General features: G+C 39.1%; 1 protein-coding gene across 4 annotated transcripts in view; it reads right to left on the bottom strand.

Moving 5' to 3' along the window:
- Positions 1 to 284: 284 nt before the first annotated feature.
- The window catches only part of IL33R (interleukin 33 receptor), a 66033-nt gene continuing 39647 nt past the window's right edge, over positions 285 to 26670 (bottom strand). For 2 of the 4 annotated variants that reach the window (XM_074332458.2, XM_074332459.2), the window contains exons 2-12: positions 16486 to 16627; positions 15102 to 15307; positions 14349 to 14559; positions 13158 to 13332; positions 12899 to 13061; positions 11502 to 11573; positions 9908 to 10049; positions 9669 to 9811; positions 6723 to 6869; positions 5544 to 5711; positions 285 to 2659 (exon numbers count right to left, since the gene is read on the bottom strand). In XM_074332458.2, the coding sequence (XP_074188559.2) occupies positions 2268 to 2659; positions 5544 to 5711; positions 6723 to 6869; positions 9669 to 9811; positions 9908 to 10049; positions 11502 to 11573; positions 12899 to 13061; positions 13158 to 13332; positions 14349 to 14559; positions 15102 to 15162 (1674 nt within the window). In that variant the 5' untranslated portion in view covers positions 15163 to 15307; positions 16486 to 16627 and the 3' untranslated portion in view covers positions 285 to 2267. Of the gene's footprint in view, positions 2660 to 5543; positions 5712 to 6722; positions 6870 to 9668; positions 9812 to 9907; positions 10050 to 11501; positions 11574 to 12898; positions 13062 to 13157; positions 13333 to 14348; positions 14560 to 15101; positions 15308 to 16112; positions 16311 to 16485; positions 16628 to 26670 lie in introns of those variants that run through there. The other 2 variants (XM_019753804.3, XM_074332461.2) reach the window with 2 other exon arrangements.

Genomic DNA, 26670 nt, shown 5'->3' on the forward strand with positions numbered 1-26670 from the left:
GAAGCTTATGATATAGAATTAAAATATATTTAAAAGTAAGAAATATGGAGCAAATCAAAAACAAATATATTCTGGAACCAAAGAGATTATTATAAATTCCTTATTAATGATATTCTATACAGTTGCTGTAGAAAGATCCCAGATTTGTCTGTATGCTTTCAAGAAGCTACTGTAAAGAGGGAAATAAAATCAGTTCCAAAATGTCTTGTGTCTGTAAATCAATAATGCATCTGTCATTCAAACTGGGTGGGGAAGCAGAAATAAAGACACATTGATTCTAATAGTGAGGCTGGAGAGAATTTATTCTTTAGAGGTTCTCGTTGAGAGAGATGGAGTATAATCCACATTACAAGAAACACAGCCAAGTGCCATAACAACAATTGCCATTTATTGAATTCGTACTCTGGTCCAAATACTACCACTTTTTTTTTTTCATTAGATTAGCACAGAAATGCAAAGGTTTTTTTGGTATGATTATTCTCATTTCACTTAAGGTAAGTAGGTTTTAGAGAAGTAAAGTAAGTAACTTGCTAATGGTTGCACAGAAAATGACTTGTTGATTCCAAATTCTATGATGCTAACCAATCAATTATACTGATCCTTTTCATTGGCTAATTTTTCAGTAATTCAAAAAAGATCAGATGTCACCACACAAGAGTACAATAATGTACCAGAGTAAGGTAAGCAGGTGTAGCAGATAAAGATACAAGACGCCCAAGTAAATGTGAATTTCAGGGGAAATTTCATCCTCTGAATTCAGCTGTCCTTCATGTCTTACTCTTTATCTGGCAACACGAAGCCAGGGAGTAGAGATTTAGATGACAGGGTACCTAGAGGGATGAGTAGTTATAGATCTATTAGGCAACCTTCCAGAAATAGGATTTCTTTTCAGGCAAGATTCTGCAAGGTATTGAATGACAGTGAGTTCAAGATTATAGTCCCTGTCAAGGGTCTAGAGTGCAGTTGTTTTGTTCTGTTTTGTTTTCAGGTAAATACGGAAGTTAAATACACTTTATTAAACAGTTTAGCTGAGGGTAGAATGTCCAGCCACTTGGAAAATATGAGCTGTAACAGGACTCCCAGCCTGAGGGCACACTCAGCCTTAGCTCTGGATCCACTGATGGGCTCTGTGGTCCCTGAGGTCATGTGAACTCCAGGGTTGTTCTGATGGGAGTGGCTTTGACTGTGCAGATTCGCTTCAGTTTTGCCAAAACAGTTCTGTCAAAATGCCCAACTAATTTCATAAACATGTTACAACAAACAAAATTTCTTAAATTAAAAAAAAAATGTACTTGGGAGATATAAGAGATACTGATATGGTCATTGCAGAATTATTTATAATGATGGCTATTTGAATTGGATGCAACTTAAGTATCTAACAAGTAATCAGGAAGGACGACTGTAGCACAACCATGAGATGGGCGACCGAATATTTTAAAACGTTAAAATTTAAATGACATGTCAAATGTTTTGATCATGATATTATGTAGAAAAAATATAAAAACTACACATTGTGTGATCTCAGCTGTATAGATTGTATGTTTAAGTACAAATTACGTTTTCTTAAAAGTACAAATTTACCAAAATGTTTAAAAGTCATAATCTTAGGATGATGGATTTGTGAATAATTTTTATTATTTCCTTTTTTTATACTTACTGCACTATCATTTTTATAGTGAGAAAAAATATTTCTAAAGAGAATAAAAATCTATGAAAGAAATTGTAGGACTGAAAATAAACTTGATGATAAGGGCAATTGGGTAAAGTGCTCCAAAAAAAAACAGGTAATGTTTAGACATAAAGCTAAGCATTCGATCAAATAAAATATAATAAATCTGAGAATGTGGGAACAAGCGTTATTACCGACACTCTGCTTGAGGGAAATCTGAGTGTTCCTCCAGCTTACCTGAAAATTTAACTCTAAAACTCTGAGTTGGATGTTCAAAATGTAGAATATTGATGAGGAATAAGGAGGGGGAGCACAGGAAGAGAAAAGAGGAAAGGGGCACAGGGAAAAGATCACAGGCCACACTGGAGAAAGACCAGAAAAAGAGAAGGGAAGGAAATGTGGGGTGGAGAGAGCGGGACTAAGGATCGAAATTGGGTGGGGGGAAGGGCAGTTTTTTGTCCACCCAAAGTCAGGGAAACGGGAGTAAAGTTTCTCAATGAAAACTGAGACCTGAGTAGTCTTGTCCTTCCTACTTCTTTCACCTCGCCATCCAGTCTCTAGTCCAGCCAGGAAGAGCTCACACGTTAGCACATCCGCGCTAGCACGACTGCCCCTGCACACTCAAGGAAGCCAAATTAGAAGGCTCTTTTGGAAGTTTGTTTGGCACAGGCATGTGGTACCTCACGCGCTTCCAGAATCTGGAATTCAGGGACCGCTTGTTGGCCACGTGGTCTTCCCTCCACTTGATGGTGCCCTGCGTGTCCACGAGGTGCCTGAGGGAATCTTGAAACTCGCCGAACTGCAGCCCGCCTGGCTTGCTCAGAGCCTCCATTTCAATCAGAATCACCTTGGACTCGTTCTGGATGAGGGCGCTGTGCAAGGCGATCTCCTGCTCGTAGGCAAACTCCTTGCTGTGTAAAATCTGAGGTGTGAGGATAAAAATGTGCCGCCGACTCTTGCGGATGTTGGTTTCCACCGCGGTGGCCGCATCTACCAACAAAAGACATGGAGGTTTACTGTCAAAGCGTTTTTAAGTCTAATCCTGTGTTTCCCCCAAAACAAGACCTAGCCGAACAATCAGCATTAATGCATCTTTTGGAGCAAAAATTAATATAAGACCCAGTCTTATTTTACTATAATACAAGACTTTGTTTTTAAAACAATATAATATATAATATAATACCGGGTCTTACATTAAATTTTGCTCCAAAAGATACATTAGAGCTGATTGTCCAGCTAGGTCTTATTTTTAGCGAAACAGCATTCTTGGGTCATCGATGTTCTGAACTTTTTGAAAAATGTTAGTGTTATAATCTGGCGGGAGAATTCTTTCCCTCGCTGAAACAGAGGCCTTCAAGTTGAATGAGAATGTAGAGGTATGTAGGGGAGACAGAATTCAGTGTCATTAATTGCATTTTATCTTTTTAAGACACTAGCTGCCATGGTTTAACAGGGCTTAGGAGTTTAACGCTCACATTAAAGAATGCAAATTCAGGAACCCTTGTTCTTCTGAACAGACTAACGTCTCTAGGACTCTAACGGCCACTTCATCCCCTAATAATATCTGATTTAGAAGCTGATTCAATCCAGACTAGAACAATCTTAAGGAAGACGGATTCCCTTAACAAGTCAGGCTTATAAAGAACCAGCTCCATGGAGATTTCAGTTAACTTCTGGGAGGCTATAGAAAGAACATGTGAAACACCCAGTTTTCACTGCAAGGAGGTGACAACACAATTAGGAAACCCAACCATGAACTGAACAACTCGAGATATTCTTAGAGAGTGCTGACTAAAAGACTGCCAATTCCCACAGTCTGAAATAAGGAACTGAATGTTGTTATAAATAGTGCCAGAAAGAGACCTGTGTCAGTCAGGATCTTAATGAAAACTTGGCACACTCAAAAAGGCTGACGAAAGAGGGTTTCATGAAAGGACAGTCTATAAAACATGTGGACAGAGCCAAGAGAAATCAACAAGAGATGGTATAGAACCCCATAGCTGGTAGTATTAGCGAGCCATTACACCCTCCAATATGCAGGGGAGGAAGCAGTTATAGCAACCAAGGAGTAAAAAGGCCTGAGGAAGGCCAGCTGATAGGAGCCCTGCTCCAGGAGAGAGGAGTACAGCTACCCTGGAAACCCCACCCAGAAGGGGCAAGGATGTGCTCCTTCCCTAAAATGTGCCAGTGCCTCCCATTGGCCAAACCCTGTATGGAGCAGAGAGCAAGGGAGTGATGAACTCCATATGATCAGCCACCCAGGGCCACTGGATGGAGGGGGTTGCAAAGTTGATCTGAAGAAGCAGATGGAATGTAACTAGCATGGGAAGAAATATGCTGCACTGGTCAGTCATAACTTTTTCTAAGGAAAGAGTGAAGTTTCATGTTGTTTTGTTGGATTTGATATACAGTGGTACCTCGGTTTTTAAACGTCTCCGTTGACGAACATTTCGGTTTACGAATGCCATAAATTTTATGGATCTATGGTATCATTAGATAGTAAAATTCATGCTAAATTTGCAGTTTTAGGGGTTGATTTTAAAGGTCTTGAATGGATTAATCCATTTTGCATTATTTTCTACAGGGAAACTGTGCCTTGGTTTTCAAACGTTTCAGAACTCGAACGGTCTTCCAGAACGGATTATGTTTGAAAACCGAAGTACCACTGTACTTGGGTTGGGGAAAGGTCAGAGAACATACTTGAGGGAGGGGAAGTGAGAAACCTTCTCAAATGAAAAACAGCACCACAGAGGCAATACCGGCTTGAGCATCTGTGAGCTAGCATTCTTATTTGGCTGGGGAGAGGAGTAACTAGAACTGAGGCCGATGGACCTGAGACAGAAGAGATGACGAGCTTGCGGCCAGATATAGCACATGGTGTGACATCATGAACAGCTGGAATCCCAGTCATTTAACATGAAAAGGGCATTTGCCACAACTCATCACTCTACTTTCACGGGTCACCAATAAAGGGCCTGGGGGAAGAAGAGAGCCTCCAGAGAAGACTTGAGTTACATTTTCCTGAACTGTACATTTTACAAGTCTCCCAAGCCATTGCTAGGCAATTAACAGTACTCAAATATTCCAGAATAAATCAAATGCACCTTTTGTGAGTACCTTTAAATCTATAGGCACGTGAACCCCTCTTTTCAGTAGGAATGCTGGTTTACATTCAGTCTGCTAAACATTAACTTTATTGGACTTAGGCTCATGATGACCCTGCCTCATCCACATTCCACATGCTCTCTGGTTTCTGTGGAATTCGAGAAGGGTAAGGAGGGTCCATAGGCATGTGACACAAATATGAAGGGAAGAGAAGAAGGACTACTGAAATGCTGGCATTGTGGCACAACTTTCCAAAGTACATGAAATCGACTAGGAATATTAAGAAACAGAAGATACAGTTCTACCTGTTCTTGTGAGAACATAAATTTGCAAATGTTTCACCAATATAAGGGAAATCACACAACTCTCTGAGTTTAAATATTTTAGCCAATGACTCTGGACATTACAACAAAATTCTTTGGTTTTTAAGTCTCCCTTCAAATCTTCTAGCGAAATTGAGAGATGTCAGATAATAATAGTGGGGGACCTGGGAAGTAAAGTGGGGGTAGTGTCCCGCTAAATCCACAGAGCCAGGATGCCTTGCCCTGTTTTCACATCCCTGACACTCTGTGAAGACCTGATGATCAGGGCGGCACTGGGGACAGGAGGAGCAGAGAATAGGTATCTCCTTCTTCTGGACAGTATTTATCACCTGTGCTCTCAAGACCTGGAATAATGATTGTAATTCCTTATCGGGGATAAAGACCACTTATCCCTCATCCTTTTCATGAAGTAAATGTCTGTGCCTGACGTATATTGATAGTATTACCTTCTCCAGGTAGCAGATCTCGCCCATAAATGAATAAGTTATAGCCACATTTATCTTCAAGAACATCAGGCAGAATCTGGTGAACAAAATACTCTACAGCACTGATCGCCTCCGGACGATCTTTCTGGTCCCGTGGATAGATAACATAAGCATCATAGACCTTCCCATCTGAAAATGAGAGCAAGAAGTACAAGTGTGTCACTTGGTTCTAAATAATTCTCATTTGACTCTTAGTAGACATTCATCATTAACTTTTATAGTTGTTGTATGCCATCCTCCAAAATAGTCTAGAATCTAAAGATGATGACAACAGTCTATTGCCACAAAATGTCGTCAGGAAATACATCTTAATCCCAAAGTCCTCTTTTTTACTGTCTCGGACTGAATGATGGAGAACAGGCAAGAGCCTGTCTAGCTTAGTTTAAACCATATTGTCAAGTTTCATCAGTTATGTATTAATAATTATGTATAGTCATAGATAAGGCATAGTGTGCTGGGCAGATCTCAATTTCATCTTTTCTTTCTCCCACATTTTCCCTAGGGAAGTGGAAATGCTAAAGGGCTAATCATGGCAAGCAAGTAAAGTTTCTTAAAGGATCTGAATTTCCCACAAATCCAACAACTAGACCTAGGCGAATGGACCGTATGGAAAAATCTAAAGTATATCTACCTCTAAGTGAAAGAATAATATTCATATTTAGCAGACAAAACTATCTTCTTTCCTGTGTGTAATTAAGTACAGAGTTAAGACTCTATGGAACAGAGTTTGGGATAAAATACACCTGGTTTCTGACGAACCTGTCTAACCTCTTCACATGTAGAAAACAGGAACAATTTTTTTAATGTGTTAAATTCCATCAAGTTTTACCAACACACCTTTTCCCAAATGTATAAACCTTTCTGGGCTTGGGGCAGTCTGTTACTGGGGTTTTAGTAAGAACAGCAATCATATGGGGGAAGAGGTTTAAACTGATGAGGTGAATCTCAGAACCATGAGAGTGACGAGATGGGATGAAGAATGGCCTCTGAGTGGACTCAAAAAGATTTCCTGATCATAGGCTGGCAAGCAACAGGGAATCTGGTTTTCAAAGCATAGGTTGTAAAAGATTCATAGACAAGTAACCAACAGCCATTGTAGGACCTCTTCTTTTGAAGCACAGCTTGAAACTTGCCACTTACCGTTCCTAGTTTTGTAAGGTCTAGCTATGTCTCTCCAGAGCAGAATAACCTCAATCCAGAACACTTTCAGCATTACCATCATGACATTGATTAGCAATAACAGTATGCCAAATCCTGCAAGTATGTAGTAGGTGCTTTGATGATCAACTATTCAAAAGATGGGGGGAGGACAAAAATCATTATTATGAAAACAAAGTAAAATAAACAAACACATGGATGCCGGCCTCCAGTGCGGGTGCCAGAGATTCATAAAAGAGACAGCTACTTAGAATTGTCAAGACTGCGCTAAGAATCAGTAAATGGCCATTTATTGAGCCCCTACTCTGTGCAAGGCACCAGGCTAGGTATCGTAGGGGAGTCTCAAAGGGTATAGTGCATAGAGACACATGTAAACATAACTAAGATAGGAGGGAAATGCACGATTTTAGCTGAAGAAGCTGTTTAGAAGGAATGCTCACTCATTGCTGGATGGGACAATGAGGGCTTCCAGGAGGAGGAGGCCCCTGAAAAAAATGCTCACATTCACTGCCAAAAAGGAAATCAGTACTACTACTCCTGACATGAGATGATGCTGTGAGCCCAAGGCCAGAGATGGGAGGAAGTGTGTTTTATGAGGAGCTTGAGTAATCCAATTTGGGGAATTAGTGGAAGATAACGATAGACAAGTGGGCCAGGGCTAGCTTCTGGCCAAATTGAGGCTCCAGCTGAGGCATTTAGCCTTTCTTCTGAAGGTCAGCGGAGCCATCAAAGAGTGATGAGTGGGGTATTAACAATGAAAATGTTTTTCAAGCAAAATTAATCTGACGGCAATGGAAGGTTGGTTTCTGTTGAAAGAGACTTGGCGTAGAATGGACAGGAAGTTTCTGCAGTACTTGGGGTGAGAAATGAGTGTTCAAACTTGTTTAATAATGAGAAAGGAATGGACAAGCCTTGAGTTGGGGATATCCATAGGTCCTAGGGACTTACTGCATCTGGTGTTGATGGCATAGGAAAGCAGGAAAGAAATAAGAACCATTTAAGCCTCTGAAGCATATCTGATGGAGAAGTCACACTGCTGGGTCCTAGGTCCCATGCATACCCTTTACTTCTCTATGGCGAACATTATTTAGCCATCACTGAACTTTACACTGTGCTCACTGCTTCACAAAATACATATGCAAGATGGTCCCCATTTTCAAGGGCTTGGAACAGATATGTACAAGTCAAACATAAGAACTGTGCTCATTAATAGAATTTGTGGCTGTGTTACGTTTTACTTCCCTCTTTAGAACTGTCAACTAACATAACTTACAAACAGTCCCACTTGTTGATGAACATGAGAAGGACGTCACATGAGAATTGGTTATACAGTTCTCTTTTGATTTTCATCTCAAGTCTCCACGAGCTCCCCTGTTTGACCTGGATGATTACTGGCCCATACGCCAGTATGAAACTTTCCCCCAACTGTCCAGCAGCTCCCTGACTATGCAGCTGGGTGAGATCAAGATTGACTGAGGTGAAGTCACTCAAAGCTGGCGGGGAACTGAACATGAGCAGGCAGCTTACAGTCTGCACTGCCATCAGTTTACATGCTCGGTTTTCCCCAAGTAAATTATTTCAACAGGATTCCTCTCCAGTTGACTTTTTCTAAAAACTCTCTTGCCAGGAATCTATACATTTTGTGGAGATTATTGTGGATGTGTCTGGCTGTTTTCAACTGAAGGAAAGCAGTTCATCCAAGACATTAGAGGAAGTTGAAGTTCAATATCTTCCCAAGTGTTAATGGCTTTAGAAATGTATAAATATTTATTTTATGTGATGACAACACTAAATACTTTCTATAAGTGCTTATAAACAGGAAAACACCGCATGGGCTTGAATTATTGATCTATAACTCTAGTACTTGGCAAATTGTTCAATTTCCCTTTGCCCCAATTTTCTCATTTTTAAAATTAGATGATAGTGATAGTCTTTTCCTCCTGGAGTATTGATTTTTTTAAAAAAGTGAGAAATTAAATGTAAAATAATTAGGTCCTGGTACATAGGAAACAATGAATAAATATGTAATATTATTATTATGAGTATCAACTATTTATTTAATACAATGAGGATATAGGCTTATTAAGTTTTTGTTTTTAAAATTCAAGACCATGCTGTAATTTCTTTTATTCTATGATTAGAAATAAAGGAATGCATTGTGACAATTTGACAAGAGTAGCAACAATTTTTGTTTAATTTACACAGCTGTTGAAACAGAGTATAACCATGTTGATTTGCAGAAAAACAGGTGAAAGGTAACAAATACAAATAAACTAGAAGGAATAAAATCACCAAGTACATATAATAGGAAAGCAAATCCAACCCAGATGTAACCAGAGAACATTCTTAAAATGACAACGTAAGCAACATGTCAGGATAAGAGTTTCTTACTGGAATGGGCAGTAATGAAATACTTCCTTTGTATGCACTTTGCCAACCTCACTAACAAGATGTGTGGTGGTTTTCTAATGACAAAAAATACATTATAAAAGGAAACGTGTATAATATGTTATAGAAGGTGACAAAAGAACATATTCACAGTTTGCTATTGGTGTGTTTTCTTTCACATACAGTGATACAAAGAGAGCTAATGAAGTTAGAAAGCAGAAGGACAACCAAGGAAGCAGTTGGGTGTTGGAGAGGCACCAACAGGAGGAGGAAGAGGGAGAGAAGGAAGAAGAGGAAGGAGAGGAGGAAATAAAGCAGTAGAGGAGCAGCCAGACCAACAGAAACATTATGAGAAGACCTCACTGCAGAAAGTTAGTGTGTGCAAGAGGAGAAGCCCATTTTATGAGACGGGCCACTTCTGTTGTCTTGATGGGTCGCCCTGGAACCACACTGCAATACCTTGTTCTCTAAGAAAATGGTTTCAGCTTTACAGCTGATACAGCACACTCTGGTGGCCAAAGTCTCAGAAACACTTCTTACTTGGCTTTTTCCTTAGTCTTATGGTGTGTCTTCTCAAGCCATGCAAATTCAGTGCCAGACAGTCGTACGTCAGCGACAAGTCTTCTTCTCTTACGTCAGCTATGCTTAAGATGATGCTTCGACAAGTCAGGTCATTGCTAGAACTAAGAACGCAACTTGTTACTTTTAATGCTTACTTTGTCGTTGCAATTGTGTGGAAGGGGCCGGGGGTGCTTTAACTAACTTCAGTAGGAAAATACCTTTGGTTTTGCTCTTGCCCCTCTTGAATTCTTGCTTCACCAAACCTCCTAACTTTGATTCTGTTAACCTCCCACAGGACGGCAGCTGAAAACTGAACGCCTTTCCCAAAGCAAGCAGAGCAAGTAAAGTTTGCTGGTTTTCCTAGATGAGAAGTAAAGAAACTCATCAATAAAATTAAATTCTGCAACTAGTATTTACTATAATGTAAAAAGTTCATTGATCACCTAGTATGCGCCATGAATTGATTTCCAATCCCCTTCCTCATCTTTACCACCGTCTCCTTTCTATGCCCTCCCTTTTCCTCCTCCCCATCCCCGTGATCTTCATTTCACTAACAATTCTGTTGAAGCTTAGCTCCCCACACTCCTCTTATCCCCAGTGAAAAGTAGACACAAGTGACTCTAGCTTCACCAGTCCCCCATTACGATACAGTATTTCTCTTTACCATAAATTTGAATTTCATTTTAACAGCTCTCGTGCACACTGTTCTCCTTCCAAATTCTCTTTACCTCTCTATAAGCTACCTTGGTAAGTAAAGCGTTTTACCTGGTATTTAATGGTCCAGCAAGAGCCCTCTCCATGCCAAGTCCCTTAACTGGAGAATCCCTCCTTTCACAACTGAAAGCATAAGGGCTGCCTTCCTACCTTAGAGTATGCATTCAGCCATCCCTTTTGAGCCCTTGGTTCCTGTGTCTAGAATTAGGCATCTGAAGAGGGATGAGGGGCTCAGCGTCTCTTGGAAGGGTCCAAGGGTATAAATAACCAATTAGAACACAAGGTATCCTTGTGTTCTAATGGAAAGATTGACGAAGTGACATGGGAATACAGGGGAAGAAATCACTGCAGGGAGTAGGGTTGTCATGCTGCACATGTAAATGATGGCCCTGGACTCCATAAAAACGAGGCTCTGATCATGCTCTCTGACAGGGAAGAAGGGTGGCATGGGGGGATTTCAGAGAGGAGGTGATATTTGAGCTTAGTGTTGTGAGGTGACAGGGAGGCACACCGTGGGCAAGTCAGGGAAGACTATGGAAATGCTATTTATCAGCATAAGAGCTGTGAGGCAGTCAGTGTGGGGGGACATGGGGTACGTGGGGTTAATGGCTGCAGATGGGCCAAGAGGAAGGTGAAGACCAGGTGAGGGGACATTGTATGGGCTAAGAACTTTGAGTTGTATCTCACCCTTGCTGGGGACCAGGAAAGGCAGAGATGGACAGAGTTAGAAAGTCTGGGCTCTCGTCCTTCCATCATTGATTATCTACAACCTGGGGTACGTTGTTGACCCTAGCTGAGCCTAAGTATCTACTAGGGTAAAGTGGGAACAATTTCTCGATAGAAGTGACAACAGTACATGTGAAGGCACCATGAGGTACAAAGTGCAATCCAAATGTAAACGCTGCATATTGCTGTGACCACGTATTCTTAACATTAACATGTGCCAAGACAGGTGGGTCCACCCGCGACATCTCATTTAATCCTCAAGACCCACTATGCTAATTGCATGACCCCCACTTGGGGAATTCAGATCAGGCGTCAAAGGGAAGGATTTGGATTTTCCAGGCAACATTTACAGCATTCTTAAAGTTTTCTTACCGATTTCCACGTCGTTTGTTTCATTTTGTGGAGGGGCTATAATTACTGGAAATACAGAAAAGCCTTCCTGATCTTAAATCAAAGACAAAAGAGTGTAAGTATTAGAAGAGCATTTGGATTATCATAAATATAAAGCTTGTATTTTCATTTTCTATTCTGTTCCATAGCAATATTTTTCAAATTTTTCTGACAATGACAATGACAACAAACACACACATACACACACACACACACACACACACACACACTCATGACTGAAACAAAAAAAATCTAGTAATACTTTCTCTTACTACCTATAATGCCCTTTGATACTTTCTATTCTTTTTTATCTCATTAAACAAATAGTGGTCCAACCCATTAAATTTATCACATCAACAAACAATTGTTAGAAAACCATAATTTTACAGGAAAGAAGAGTTCAAAAGACTCATGAGAATGATAAACACATAAGTCCACACTTCTGCTCACAGCTTTCCACCATCGAAGCCCATCCTACTAGGAAATTCTAATTCCCAGTGTCCCTGATGCCTAGAGACATGAAAAGAGGGTGTCTGGAGCACTGCTGCATTTCTACACCCCTTGGTTCTCAGGGTGGTGTGATTAAGAATCCCTGCAGGTTTTGATGTGAATCAGTGAGACGCACTGATAGAAATGTGGTCTGATGATGCTTATTCTACAGTGGAGCTTTGAAAAACTGCAGGGAACTCTTTCTCCCACTACTGCTTTGCCCTAAGACATCTGCCACACATATTGGTTCTACTTCATGTACAGCCAGACCTCAAGCTCAGCTAAGGAGACATATCTTTGTAGATTTGATACTCCTGATTGTGAACTCTCCCCCAAATGGGCTTTTACAGAATTGAAAATATATTTGAAAAAAAAAAAAACATATAATTAAGTGACCTACGTGAAGTTATTGATGATGTTGAGAGCATTGTAAAACAGGATTGAAAGTCGCTCAACAATATCTATGTATCTTTACAAAGCTAACCCAGTGAGTTACATTAAAAGCTAAGATTTTTTTTTTCTATTTGTAGAGCCTCTGATAACAAATTGGGAGAAGGAAAGTTAACCTTGCTCTCCAAATAGTTGTATGGCCATTCAAAAAAGTTAATTAAGGTAACATTCAGATCACACGATCTTTGAAAAATGAAGTCAAAAAGGAGAGAACAGATATGGCTTTGAATTAAAAGCGTAATCTCCCTCTGAAATTTCTTAAATCTTGGTAGTGTATTTAGAAAATCTCTTTGCATCATGGTAGAGACCATGCAAATTAGATGAAGCAGGAGGACGTATCAGACAGGAAGATGAAGCACAGGGAAATCAACAAGAAGGTCCCCATTCCTCCCACGTGATCTGTTGTCAAATATTCTATTTTGTTAAATTCAGTAGCTTACCTTGAATTTCTAATGATCTGGTTGCTGTCACAATGTAATTGACTCCATTTTCATTGTGCATAAATTTGCATGTATAATCGCCCGCGTCCTTGCTAGTTGCATTGTCAATCAGCAAATATGTCCCATGTGTATAGTACCTTGATCCTTGAAGAGCTGTACAACCCTGAAATGAAAAATGCCATTACACTTTCAGTAATTCTTTACTTACATCTATTTACATTGAATAATTTTCAATTATTTCCCCCCAGTTTCTTTTTACCTTAAACCACTCAACAGGTGCTGTCCAATTGTAGAGGCTAATGGTAGGACAATATATTCTAGATTTTTCTGGTGATGTAGATGTTGTTGAATATATCAGGTCATCTGGAATTTTGCAACCTGGTTGTTTCTTATGTATGGTGATATTCACATATCCAGTCTTATTGAAGTTAGAACTATTAAAGTAAATCAAACAACTTTTAAAAATTACTTAGGATTATGAAATAACTTCATCCAAATCTACATTTTACTATTTATTTTTTCTTCTTACAACAACTGATAGAATGGTTGGTTTCTTTTTTTAATTAATAATTAAAATCTAGGGCTTTAAATACTATTTTGATACATTTGAGATAAAACATAACCCCTCTGACAGCCCTAAAACATTATTTTATGCACTATATCTGCGATAATGCTCTTAGCATAAACAGTTCACTATGTACCATTGACATTTCACTATGTAACATTCATCATGATAACATTAACTCATTTTATTCTCACAATAATGTTTTGAACTGGGTTATATTATCAACATATTTTACAGATGAGGAAATTGAGGGATAGAGAAGTGACTTGCCAGCATCATACAGCTACCTGGTGAGCATGAATTTAAAACTGAAACTTGTCTGACCTCAGAACCTAGGCACATAACTACACACATCGTGCCTTTTAATGTAGTTCATCTGACATTTTCTATGTACCAAATACTGGCACAAAGTCAAAACATTTAACAATTTGTATATAGAGTAAGTACTTTGTAGGCACACAATCTCCTACAACCCTCTTTAGCTTACCTCAGCATAAGGCACTGGTAACTGCCCCCTTTGCACCCACCATAGGCCTCCTGGATACCCATCACCTAGGTTATTGGTTTTTGTGCTGGTTTGTTCTCACTTCAGCCAAAATTGAGCAATTGGTCTTAGTTCTCTTGGTCACCAGGAAAGCTAGGCCTTTTCTAACTGGGCTACAAATTAATCCCTGTGGTTATCCATCCAAATAGTTCATAATCGTAAGCCTAAACCCCAACCTGGTGGTGTTCCTAGAAGCACTCTTTCATTCAAATCATTTTGTAAATTCAACTGTTCCAGAAAATACTACAAAGGGAAGAAAGAAAGTGAAGGCAGCTCACACTATCAACCCTTACAGAAAAGAGAGCAAGTACAAAGATGATGGTGGCTGCCTGGATTACTACCTTCTGACAATGCAAGTATACATTCCAGAATCTCCAATGTTGGCTGGGAGAAGCTTAAGATGCTTCCCAGAGGCAAATATGCGATTTTCTTTCTGGGTGGTAATACTTTTGTTGGTTTTTGAGTAATACCAGTCCACATGGTTTCTAGATTGTGCTTGTCGGGGACATGTCACAATTAAAGCTTCATTTTCCATGCCCCAGGATGATTTGCCTGCAAATAAAAAAATATGTATATATATGAATATGATCCTGAAAGGATCATATGAAAAGATTACAATTCCTATATTCTAGGATATTCCCTTCTAGGATTAAATTGAGAAAGGGTCCATACTTTGTTATACTTTAACTAAGAAAGAATAAACAAATGATTAAGATTTTTTATGAAATGTTCTAATGGTTACTATAGATTAATGGATTAATTTGGAGCTAAGTCTTCCAAACTGCTCCAGTGGAAAAGCAGCCATGTCGATCCACACAAAATACATTGTCAATCAACAAATGCTTACAATCCTTCTATGTACAGGCACCAAGTTAAATTTTGACATATTTGAATATGTAAAACTAAAATTATGATAGCTTATTATGCAGAATTTGTCCTGATAGATTGGTGATGAAGAATGAGTACAGAGCATAAATGAATTTTCCAGGTTATGATTCAACTGGAATAAATGGAAGCAAGCAGTTTAAAATAAGGCAGAAGTTCTTGGAATTACTTAAACATTTTTTAACTTATAGTTGAAAAGCAGTACTCACTAAGCGTAGCTACTGTGGAAAGTTTGAGAAGTGTTAAAATTGCCAAGACCCAAAGTCTCATTCTCAGTTTGTCAGTCGAGCAAGTGTTGATAACTGTTGAGATTATTCAAGTTGAATCGGTGACATACGATAGTGCAGGTCTCCCAGAGGAAGCCCTTCGTGCTCCTTAAGATTTATGGTTGGAAAGAGCTGTCAGCCTCTCTCTACTGAAAAAAGAAATCATGCAAAATCACAAGCAAAATATTTACAGCCATGAATTTTACTTACTTAATACTCCCCCTAGGAGAATTAATCAACAGGTGTTTGTTACGTAAAATATTTATAACAGCAGAGTTTCAGACATGCATCTTTGTATTTATTCCTACTGAACCTTTGGGCCAGGTAGGCCCGACCATGGTCATGGTATTTCACAATCTTATGACAATGGACTGAAAGAACCTAGGAAGAAAGAAAACGAGTTCCTAATTTGAAAACATTAGAACCATAAAATTCAAAAGACCCTAGAAAATAAAATATTCTAGATGCTAATATGAAACCACAGACATCCACACAGGTTGTGGTGGCTGTGGGCACAAATGTGACTCCCACTCAGGCACGCATGCAAATAGTCATCAAAAAGCCACTAAGGAATAGGAAACTGATGGGTAAATCATTAATCAAATAGTTACCCTGGACACTGCAATGAACCCTCAAAATTTGTCCCTGCCTCAGCTTTCCCCCAAGACTTACCAAAGGCTTTCTAAAAATACTTGAACACCTGTGGAAAATAATTACCTGATTTCCCTATTTTTCTTTCAGCAAAAGAATCACTGAACTACTTTTTTTTTTTTCTTGAAAAGTCAGGGGAGGGGTGGAACCAATACAGAACTTGACAAATATAAGAATAAACACAACACCTTTAATGTATTTCAAGAAAGCACATTTCCTTTAAACGTGAGTTGTTGATACTTTTCTTATGACATGTATAGAAACGTTTTTATTACAGACTTTACATAAATAATTGATGCTTACCTGAGCTGAAGGACAGAACACAATGAGCTGCAAGTCAATGACAGAACCCACGATAGCATCCAGCTCTGTTGCTCTGTTCTTGCAGACTCCTCCCATACCAGCACCCTCTTTTATTTTAGAGGGGAGACACTCAAGCACATCCTACAAGTCACCACTCCACCCACTCTGAAATTTGACTTTTGCCAAAATTCATGACTTGTTCAAAAATGCTGTACAGAATGTACCAAGAATTCTTGACCTTAAAATATAAATATTTAAACCCAGGGACATTGAATGATCCCTTCACAGGAAGTAATCAGATTATCTCCCCCTATTTTAGCATCAGTTCCTCAAACTGAATAATGCTTGTTGTTTTTTGCCCGCATGTTATTACCCTTTTGTTTCTAATTAATCCTGAAATCTTGGGACCTTGACATCACTCTTCCAGACAGCTCTTGAAACTTCATCTGGCAGATGTTAGCTGGGCAGGCTCAGACAGTGTTGGCAGGTTTGGCGCAGAGGGTTTCAAAAGCAAACTGTGTGGATAAACAATGAAAAGTAAACAGGATTTGAGGGGGGGCTGGCGCTGTTTTGTTTGTGGTTCCAGCTCCTCAGACTTAAGTCCTTGTTGAGCTTTCAGACTGGATGGAAGAAGAAAGTTTTTTGAAGGAGTTCAGAGAAATAGAGGGAGGCTGCGAGTAAGAAGGCTGCCTCAAAGGAGTAACGCGGAAGCCCATAACCCTCAACTCTTGAGCTGCATGTAAAGTACATGCTAATTACAAAATTTGGTTGTAGCTACACATTGCTGGTATGACTCGATTATGATGCTCTTATTATTATCCCCGTTTTACAGATAAGGACACCGAGGCATAGAGAGGTCAGAGCAACTGGTCCAAGTCACATACTGCTGAGACGTAGAGTCAGAATTTGAACCCAAGCAGGCTGCCCCCAAAGGCTGGATACCTAATCACCATAATGCCACCAGGTGAGGAAGGTTAATAGAGGACATACTGCCCATGCCCAGGAGGCAGCATGACGATGGGAAGGGCGCGGAGGTGCTGTGCACGGGCAGCCACTGTTCCTGTCACAGGCCAACAGCTCATCAGAGTGCCAGGGGCTCCTTGGGCGCTCCTAAGAGCTGCTATGATCCCACGCTGTGTGTGGGCGCTGGGGAGGGAAGGTGAAATATCTACGATATATCCAAATATATGTACCTGTGTCTCAAAGGAAATACAATGAAATGCTAACAGTAGTAGTTACCCCGGAAGTGATATTATAGATAATTAAAATTTTCTTTTTAATATTTGATGAGAGAGAGAAAGAGAGAGAGAGAGAGAGAGAGAGAGAGAGAGAGAGAGAGAGAGAGAGAGAACATGTGCTGCAAGAGTTCTAGGTGGGTTTTTGGACTATCTCCAAAATTTGGTTTTAGCTACACATTGCTGGTATGACTCTAGTATGAGTAATTCAACTTAATTTTGAAACTCAGCACATCCCAGAAGGATTCAGGGACTAATTCCAGATAATAATGATAATGATAATAATAATAACAACTAAGTTTTCTCTACAACTCCCTCTATGACAGATATAGCAGTATCTCCTCGCCACCCCCACCCCACCCCTGACTGCAGCTGGCACGCTGCCTCATCTACATGGGGTTTAATCTGATTTTCGACACTGGTCATGTGCTCTGACAGAAGAGATATAGTCTTGTCACCACTTGGAGATTCATCAGGAAATGTTTGCCATAAATTCAAGGAATTAGGCTTGCTTCTTGTTATTCTCCACTTAGTTGTCAAAGTTTTTATTATCAAGACCATATGAGTGTTGGCACTGAGAACACAGAATCAGGCATGCTTAGAACAGTAAACTCCATACAATGTTTGATCAACAAAATAATATGAACGTAAATGTCTTATACTTGAACATGAACTTATATTTTGTATCCTAAAACATCTTTGTAAACATTTTATTAAATGTAGGCATTTATTCATGAAATTAGGCCACACTTACATTGGTTTCTTGGTTTTAAATAAAATTTCTGCGTTAAAAATAAGGTTTCCGGTAGAATTTTAATATAATAACCATGAAATCTTACAGAAGCAATTAATGAAGTCTAACTATTAGTATGAAATAATTCAGTCATCCATTCAACAGTTAAGTCCTGACATCCAAAGTACCGTACTGTGTAGTACTTATCTTCAACATCTTTGAAATTTTACAGATGAAAATAAAAACCCAAGGATGAGGCTGGTTAAATCATTTGACAAGGCTCACCCCGCTGTGGCTGGGATCAAAACCAGATTTGTCGAATCTCAAAGCTAAAGTAATCGTTTTTTCTAATATCAACTTAAAAAGGGAGAGATTGGAGTAGTAAAGCTTTCCTTCTTATAGTTGCAACTGGGTTATTATATAACAGAATAAACTAGTCTAATTTCTCTTGAGCCTCTTCTTTATAAAGAACTAAACCATTTTGACTTCTAACTACTATGACACCACCCAGTGCAAAACTACAGTCATTTATAGCAACTTAACAAGACAAAATGTGAAAGGCAAGGGCTTTTAATAAATAAATAAAAGAGAGATTTTGAGCAGCCATGAATTTCTGCCAAGTTAATCAGAAACTTTCTAGTGTCTGCTTGTTTCTCTGACAGATGCTAGCTTTTTAAGTTTTCTCAGAATTACTCTTCATTTCCACTCTTAATCTAATCTAATTTGGTCATAACTTTTTCCTGATTTGGGGATTTCAGTTTTGAAATCTTGTGTGTCACTATTTATAATCTAATTTGCTGACATTTCCACTAAAAACAAAATAAAACAAACAAACAAAAAAAAACCCTTTATTGCCAGAGAAACAGCTAGTTACAAGCATTTGGAATGGGGTACCCAGATATTTCGTAACTTCCACGACATCATGCGAGGCTTATTCATTTGTCTTGGCTGGTGTTGTAGCTAAATAATAATAAAATAACAATAAAAATGTCTTACGATCCAGCGCTGGCCTAGTCTTACTATAAACCACATCAAAAAACAGGAAATTTCTGTTGTTAAACTTCCATAAATTTAAGTGACTCAGATTCTCACTGAATAATTCTCACAAGAAGAAGGGGAAATCTTTTCCCTATTTCATCAGAGAACATTTTTAGATGCCACTTTCAGCCCATTTGTCCTGATGAAATGTTTGTAGAGCCTGTGATGACATATGAGGCATGTGTCATTAGGTGGAGTGGCCTGTGCCTCAGGAGAAGTCTCTGGGCCCAGCTCCATTCCCTGTGTCACCTTGGGCAAAGCGCTTAGTTTTTTATTCTTTTCCATACTCCAAACTCTAGGAGAACTCAATGCTCAGCTCCTTCCCTTCATCTTCCTTTTGGCTGTATGCACCTTTTCCCTTCAAAAACTAGAAGAAACTGGTATATATTCAAGGACAAACTGGAATTAACAAAGTCTTTATATATCCAGAACTAAACTCCTGATCTCCTTCCTCACCCCTGAGAAATGCAGCTTTTCCCACAGGCTTCCTTATCTCAATGATGGCAACTCCATCGCTCCAATGGCTCACGCCAAATCTTTCCACTCATGACTGACTCTTCTCTTCCTCACATATCTGACATGCAATCCATCAGGACATCAGGTTGTTTTCACTTTTTAAGTATACCTTCCTTGCAACCACTTCTCTCTACTTCCATTGCCACCTTCCTTGTCTAGATTTTAGCAATAGCTTCTAATTGTCCTCCCTGCTTCCACCGGCACCCCTCTTCAGGTTATTCCGAATACACAGGCTCCAGACATCCTGTTAAAATCCAAATCGGACGTCATCAAAATGGCGGCGTGAGGTGAGCCTCTGTAAAGCTCCCCTGGAATTTACAACTAATCGAACAACAATAACTCCACAAAGGACCCCCTGTACAGCAGACATGCAAGATGAAGAGGCCCACTACTGAATTCACCTACAGGTGGGAGAATCGGGCTCCTCTTATGGCCCGCAGGGCTGAGGGGATAGCATATACCACGGCTGAACCCAACGCTCACGGCAGAGACCTCGGAGAAAAGACTGAGGAAAAAAGGCTGAAAACGGTGGTTTAAGCCCTCACTGCCGAGCAGAGAACAGAACCCTTAGGCACTGAGACTAGCCGCTCCCTCCCTACCCTCCCAGAGCTCGCCCCACCCCACCTGCCCCATGCTAGAAGTGGAACAGTAGCAGTGTCAGATCAAAAGAACAGAATATTTGCTGTTCTGAGAACTGGGGACCGCAGACACAGATTCGCAGCCCAACTAGTTCCAGCAAAGGGGAGGGAGCTGTGGAAGCAGGACCGGCTGTGGTGGTAGTCGCCGCCATTGCTCTGGGCCACCTCTCACAACTCACCCTGCTCCTGTCCCCACCTATCTGGGTGGATCCCTGCAGGAGTAAACAACTGCTGAAACATACGGGCTCTGTATCTGGTGCAGGAAGAGCTTTGGAACTTCAAAAGCTCTCCGCATACTCACACAGACACTGCGCCCTGTGACCCAGGCAAGCTATTAACAGAGGAGAAGCCCGTCTCCCAGGGAATCCCCCCATTGTGTGAGAAGCTGGAATAGTGCAGAGAAAACATAGCACTACCGTGTGAGAGAGAATAAAAGGCTGCAGACGGAGAGAAAATAAAACATTCTACCAAGAAGTACTGGAAAACAAAAGAAAGACCTCTTCCTATCAACCTGTTGCAGAAGCCACTCCTGTAGATGTCTAGGAAGAGAAATAATAAATCAATAATTGCCATGAATCACCAAGGCAACAAGACAGGTCAGAAAGAAAGTGAAAAGTCTCCAGAAAAGGAACTTAAAGACATGGAAATATGTGACTTAAATGACAGAGAATTCAAGATTGCAGTTCTGAAAAAACTCAACGAGATGCAAGAAAACACAGAAAGGCAGTTTAATGAACTCAGAAACACAATCAAAGAACAACATGAGCATTTTATGAAACAGATTGAAATTTTAAAAAAGAACCAAATAGAATTTCTGGAGATTAGGAACTCAACAGAAGAAATTATGAATGAAATAACCAGCTTAGGTAGTAGAGTTGACCAGATGAAGGAAAGAACCAGTGACATCGAAGACAGAAAACTGGAAATTACACAGATAGAAGAAGAAAGAGACTTGAGACTTAAAAGAAATGAAAGAACTCTACAAGAACTTTCTGACTCCATCAGAAAGAGCAATATAAGAATAATGGGCATACCAGAAGGAGAAGAGAGAAGGGAACAGAGAATATATTCAAACAAATTGTGAATGAGAACTCCCCAAACTTGTGGACAGAACTGGATCCTCGAATCCAAGAAGCAAATAGAACACCTAATTACCTCAATCCCAACAGGCCTTCTCCAAGGCACATTGTATTAAAGCTGTCTAAAATCAACGACAAAGAAAGAATCCTCAAGGCAGCCAGGGAAAAGAAGACGGTAACCTACAAAAAAAAGCCTATTAGATTATCATCAGATTTTTCAGCAGAAACTCTACAAGCCAGGAGAGTGTGGAACCAAATATTCAAACTATTGAAAGAGAAATATTATGAACCAAGAATAATATATCCAGCAAAGATATCCTTTAGATATGAAGGAGGAATAAAGACCTTTCCAGACATACAGAAGCTAAGGGAATTTTCTAATACACGACCTGCACTACAAGAAATACTAAATGAGGCTATTCAACCACCATCAATAGGGACAATTTGTGGCAACCACAACTCAAAAAGGGGGAGAGTAAAGGCCTGAACCGGAATATGGGAATGGAGAAAGTAAGCGTGCTGAAGAAAATGGAATATTCTAATTATCAAACTTTCTTTTACATAAACGTAAGGGGAATCACTCAAAAAAAAAAAAAAAAATCCAGAACTGAAATATATACTGTAATAAAAGAAGAAACAGAGGGAAACATCATAGAATACCACCACACAGAAATAATAGACAACAACAAAAAGGCAAAGAAACAATGGAGACACAGCCTTACCAGAAAACTAAAGATAGAATGACAGGAAATCCTCACATATCAATAATCACCCTAAATGTAAATTGACTGAACTCACCAATAAAAAGGCACAGAGTAGCAGATTGGATCAAAAAACTAAACCCAACCATATGCTGTCTCCAAGAGACACATCTCAGCTACAAGGACAAGCATAGACTCAAAGTGAAAGGGTGGAAATTGACACTCCAAGCAAATGGTACTCAGAGAAAATCAGGTATAGCCATAATAATATCAGATGAAACAGACTTCAGGGTGAAAAAGATAACAAGAGACAAAGATGGACATTTCATAATGGTAAAGGAGACTATACAACAAGAAGACATAACAGTCATCAATATTTATGCCCCCAATTAAGGAGCACCAAAATATACCAAATAACTACTAACAGAACCAAAGGGAGAAATTGACCAAAGCACAGTTATACTAGGAGACTTCAATACATCATTGACAGCTATGGACAGATTATCCAAACAGAAAATAAATAACGAAATAGCAGCCCTAAATGACACATTAGATGAAATGGACATAATTGACATATATAGAGCACTTCATCCTAAAACATCAGACTATACATTCTTTTCTAGTGTACGTAGAACATTCTCAAGGATAGACCATATACTGGGACATAAAATCAGCCTCAGCAAATTTAACAAGATTGAAATCATACCAAGCATATTCTCTGATCACAAGGCTTTGAAATTGGATATCAACTGTAAAAAGAAAGCAGGAAAAAACACAAATATATGGAGATTAAACAATATACTTTTAAAGAATGACTGGATCAAAGAAGAAATTAGAGGAGAGATCAAAAGATACATAGAAACAAATGACAATGAAAATGCATGCTACCAAAATTTTTGGGATGCAACGAAAGCAGTTTTAAGAGGGAAATTTATCTCATTACAGGCCTATCTCAAGAAATAAGAAAACTCCCAAATAAATAACCTCATGTTACACCTTAAAGAACTAGAAAAAGAAGAACAAGTGAAACCCAAGGTCAGCAGAAGAAAGGAAATAACAAAAATCAGAGCAGAACTAAATGAAATAGAGAACAAAAAGACAATAGAAAAAATTAATGTGACAAAGAGCTGGTTCTTTGAAAAGATTAACAAAATTGACAAACCCTTGGCTATTGGCTAAACTCACTAAGATAAAAAGAGAGAAGACTCTAATTAACAAAATCAGAAATGAAAAAGGGGAAGTTATCACAGACACCACAGAAATACAAAGGATCATCCAAGAATACTATTAAGGACTATATGCCACCAAATTCAATAATCTAGAAGAAATGGACAAGTTCTTAGAAACATATAGCCTTCCAAGGCTGAACCATGAAGAACTAGAAAATCTAAACAGACGGATCACCCGTAAGGAAATTGAATCAGTCATCCAAAACCTTCCCAAAAGCAAAAGTCCAGGACCAGATGGCTTCACTAATGAATTCTACCAAACCTTCAAAGAAGATCTAATACCAATCCTGCTCAAACTCTTCCAAAAAATTGAAGAAGAGACAGTACTCCCTAACTCATTTTATGAGGCCAACATTACCCTGATACCAAAACCTGGTAAGGACAACACAAAAAAAGAAAACTACAGACCAATATCTCTGATGAATACAGATGCAAAAATCCTAAACAAAATTCTAGCAAATCGAATACAACAATGCATTAAAAAGATTATTCATCACGACCAAGTAGGGTTCATCCCTGGGACACAAGGATGGTTCAACATCTGCAAATCCATCAATGTGATACATCACATAAACAAACAAAAAAGGACAAAAATCATATGATTATATCAATTGATGCAGAAAAAGCATTTGACAAGATACAGCATCCACTTATGATTAAAACACTTAATAAAATAGGTATAGAAGGAAAATACCTTAACATAATAAAGGCCATATATGACAAGCCCTCAGCTAATCTCATAATTAATGGTGAAAAACTGAAGCCCTTTGCTGTACATTCAGGAACATGACAGGGCTGTCCCCTATCACCTCTGCTTTTCAACATAGTGTTGGAAGTCCTCGCCACAGCAATCAGGCAAGAGAAAGACATAAAAGGCATCCAAATTGGGAATTAAGAAGTTAAATTAACACTCTTTGCAGATGACATGATGCTATATATAGAAAACCCTAAAGACTCCACCAAAAAGCTATTAGAAACAAAAACGAATACAGTAAATTTGCTGGCTACATAATCAACGTACAAAAGTCCATTGCATTCCTATATACTAACAATGAAATCTCAGAAAAAGAAATACAAAAAGCAATTCCTTTTGCAATTGCAGCAAAAAGAATAAAATACCTATGAATAAACTTAATCAAGGATGTGAAGGACCTATATGCTGAAAACTATAAGGCATTTTTGAAAGAAATTGAAGAAGACACAAAGAAATGGAAAGACATTCCGTGCTCATGGATTGGAAGAATCAACATAGTTAAAATGGCCATATTACCCAAAGCAATATACAGATTTAATGCAATCCCCATCAAAATCCCATGGCATTTTTTAAAGAAATAGAACAAAAAATCATCAGATTTGTTTGGAACCACAAAAGACCCCGAATAGCCAAAGCAATCTTAAGAAAAAAGAACACTAATGGAGGTGTCACACTCCCTGACTTTAGCTTTTACTTCAGGGCTACAATAATCAAAACAGCATGGTATTGGCAGAAAAACAGACACATAGACCAATGGAATAGAATTGAGAACCCAGAAATAAAACCACATAAATATGGACAGATAATTTTTGACAAAGAAGCTAAAAACATACAATGGAGGAAAGAGAGCCTCTACAATAAATCGTGCTGGGAGAATTGGATAGCCACGTGCAAAAGAATGAAACTGGACTGCTATCTGTCACCATGTACCAAAATTAATTCAAAATGGATCAAAGACTTAAGCATAAGACCTGACACAATAAACTGCATAGAAGAAAACATAGGTACTAAACTTACGGACCTTGGGTTCAAAGAGCATTTTATGAATTTGACTCCAAAGGCAATGGAAGTAAAAGCTAAAATAAATGTATGGAACTATATGAAACTCATAAGCTTCTGCACAGCAAAAGAAACTATCAACAAAATAAAGAGGCAACCAACTGAATGGGAGAAGATTTTTGCAAACAGTGCCTCCGATAAGGGGCTAATATCCAAAATATACAAGGAACTCATGAAACTCAACAACAAAAAAACAAACAACTCAATTGAAAAATGGGCAGAGGACCTGAAGAGACATTTCTCCAAAGAGGACATACAAATGGCAAATAGACATATGAAAAAATGCTCAACATCACTAATCATCAGAGAAATGCAAATAAAAACCACAATGAGATATCACCTCACCCAGTCAGAATGGCTATCATCAACAAGACAAATAGTAACGAGTGTTGGAGAGGCTGTGGAGAAAAAGGAACCCTCGTACTCTCTTGGTGGGAATGCAGACTGGTGCAGCCGTTAAGGAAGGCAGTGTGGAGGTTCCTCAAAAAATTACGAATAGAATTGCCATATGACCCAGCAATCCCTCTCCTGGGTATCTACCCAAAAAAATCTGAAAACATTTATACATAAAGACACGTGTGCTCCAATGTTCATTGCAGCTTTGTTTACAGTGGCCAAGACATGGAAACAACCAAAATGTCCTTCGATAGATGAATGGATAAAGAATTTGTGGTATATATACACAATGGAATACTATTTGGTGGTAAGAAAATATGATATATGAACATTTGTGACAACATGGATGGATCTTGAGAGTATGATGCTAAGCAAAATAAGTCAGACAGAAAAAGCAGAGAACCATATGATTTCACTGATATGTGGTATATAAGCCAAAAACAGCAAAAGAACAAGACAAACAAATGAGAAACAAAAACTCATAGACACAGACAATGGTTTAGTGGTTACCAGAGGATAAGGGGTGTGGGGGTGGGAGATGAGGGTAAGGGGGATCAAATATATGGTGATGGAAGGAGAACTGACTCTGGGAGGTGAACACACAATGGGATTTATAGATGATGTAATACAGAATTGTACACCTGGAATCTATGTAATTTGACTAACAATTGTCACCTCAATAAATTAAAGGGAAAAAAAATCCAAGTCAAATCATATAGGCCTCCAATATCTTTCCACCTCACCCCAAGGAAAAGCCAACATGCTTACAGCAGCTGGGAGGACCCTGGGAATCTGAAGCTGGCCATCACCTTCTCTGACTCTTCCTCCCCAATCCTGTATCCTCCCTGCCATTCCTTGAATGCCCTTGGAGATTCCCCCTCTGCACTCGCTCTTCCTCCCGTCTGGACTGTTGCTTCCTGTTACCCACAAAGTGGCCCCTGTCACCTCCTCAAAGTCACTGCTCCCATTGCATCTTCTCAAGGAGGCTTACCCTGCCTATACAATTTTCTTTTCTTTTCTTTTCGCTGTTGTTTATTTTTTTTTCTTGAGGTGAAAAATTCACATAACATAAATGTAAATGCTTTAAAGTGACCATTCAGCAGCATTTAGTACATTCACCATGTTGTGCAACTACCACCTTTATCTAGCTCCAAAATATTTTCATCACCCTAAAATAAAA

This window comes from Rhinolophus sinicus, chromosome 2, assembly GCF_057876585.1.
Source record: "Rhinolophus sinicus isolate RSI-liver-muscle chromosome 2, RSI-T2T, whole genome shotgun sequence".
Taxonomy (NCBI): domain Eukaryota; kingdom Metazoa; phylum Chordata; class Mammalia; order Chiroptera; family Rhinolophidae; genus Rhinolophus; species Rhinolophus sinicus.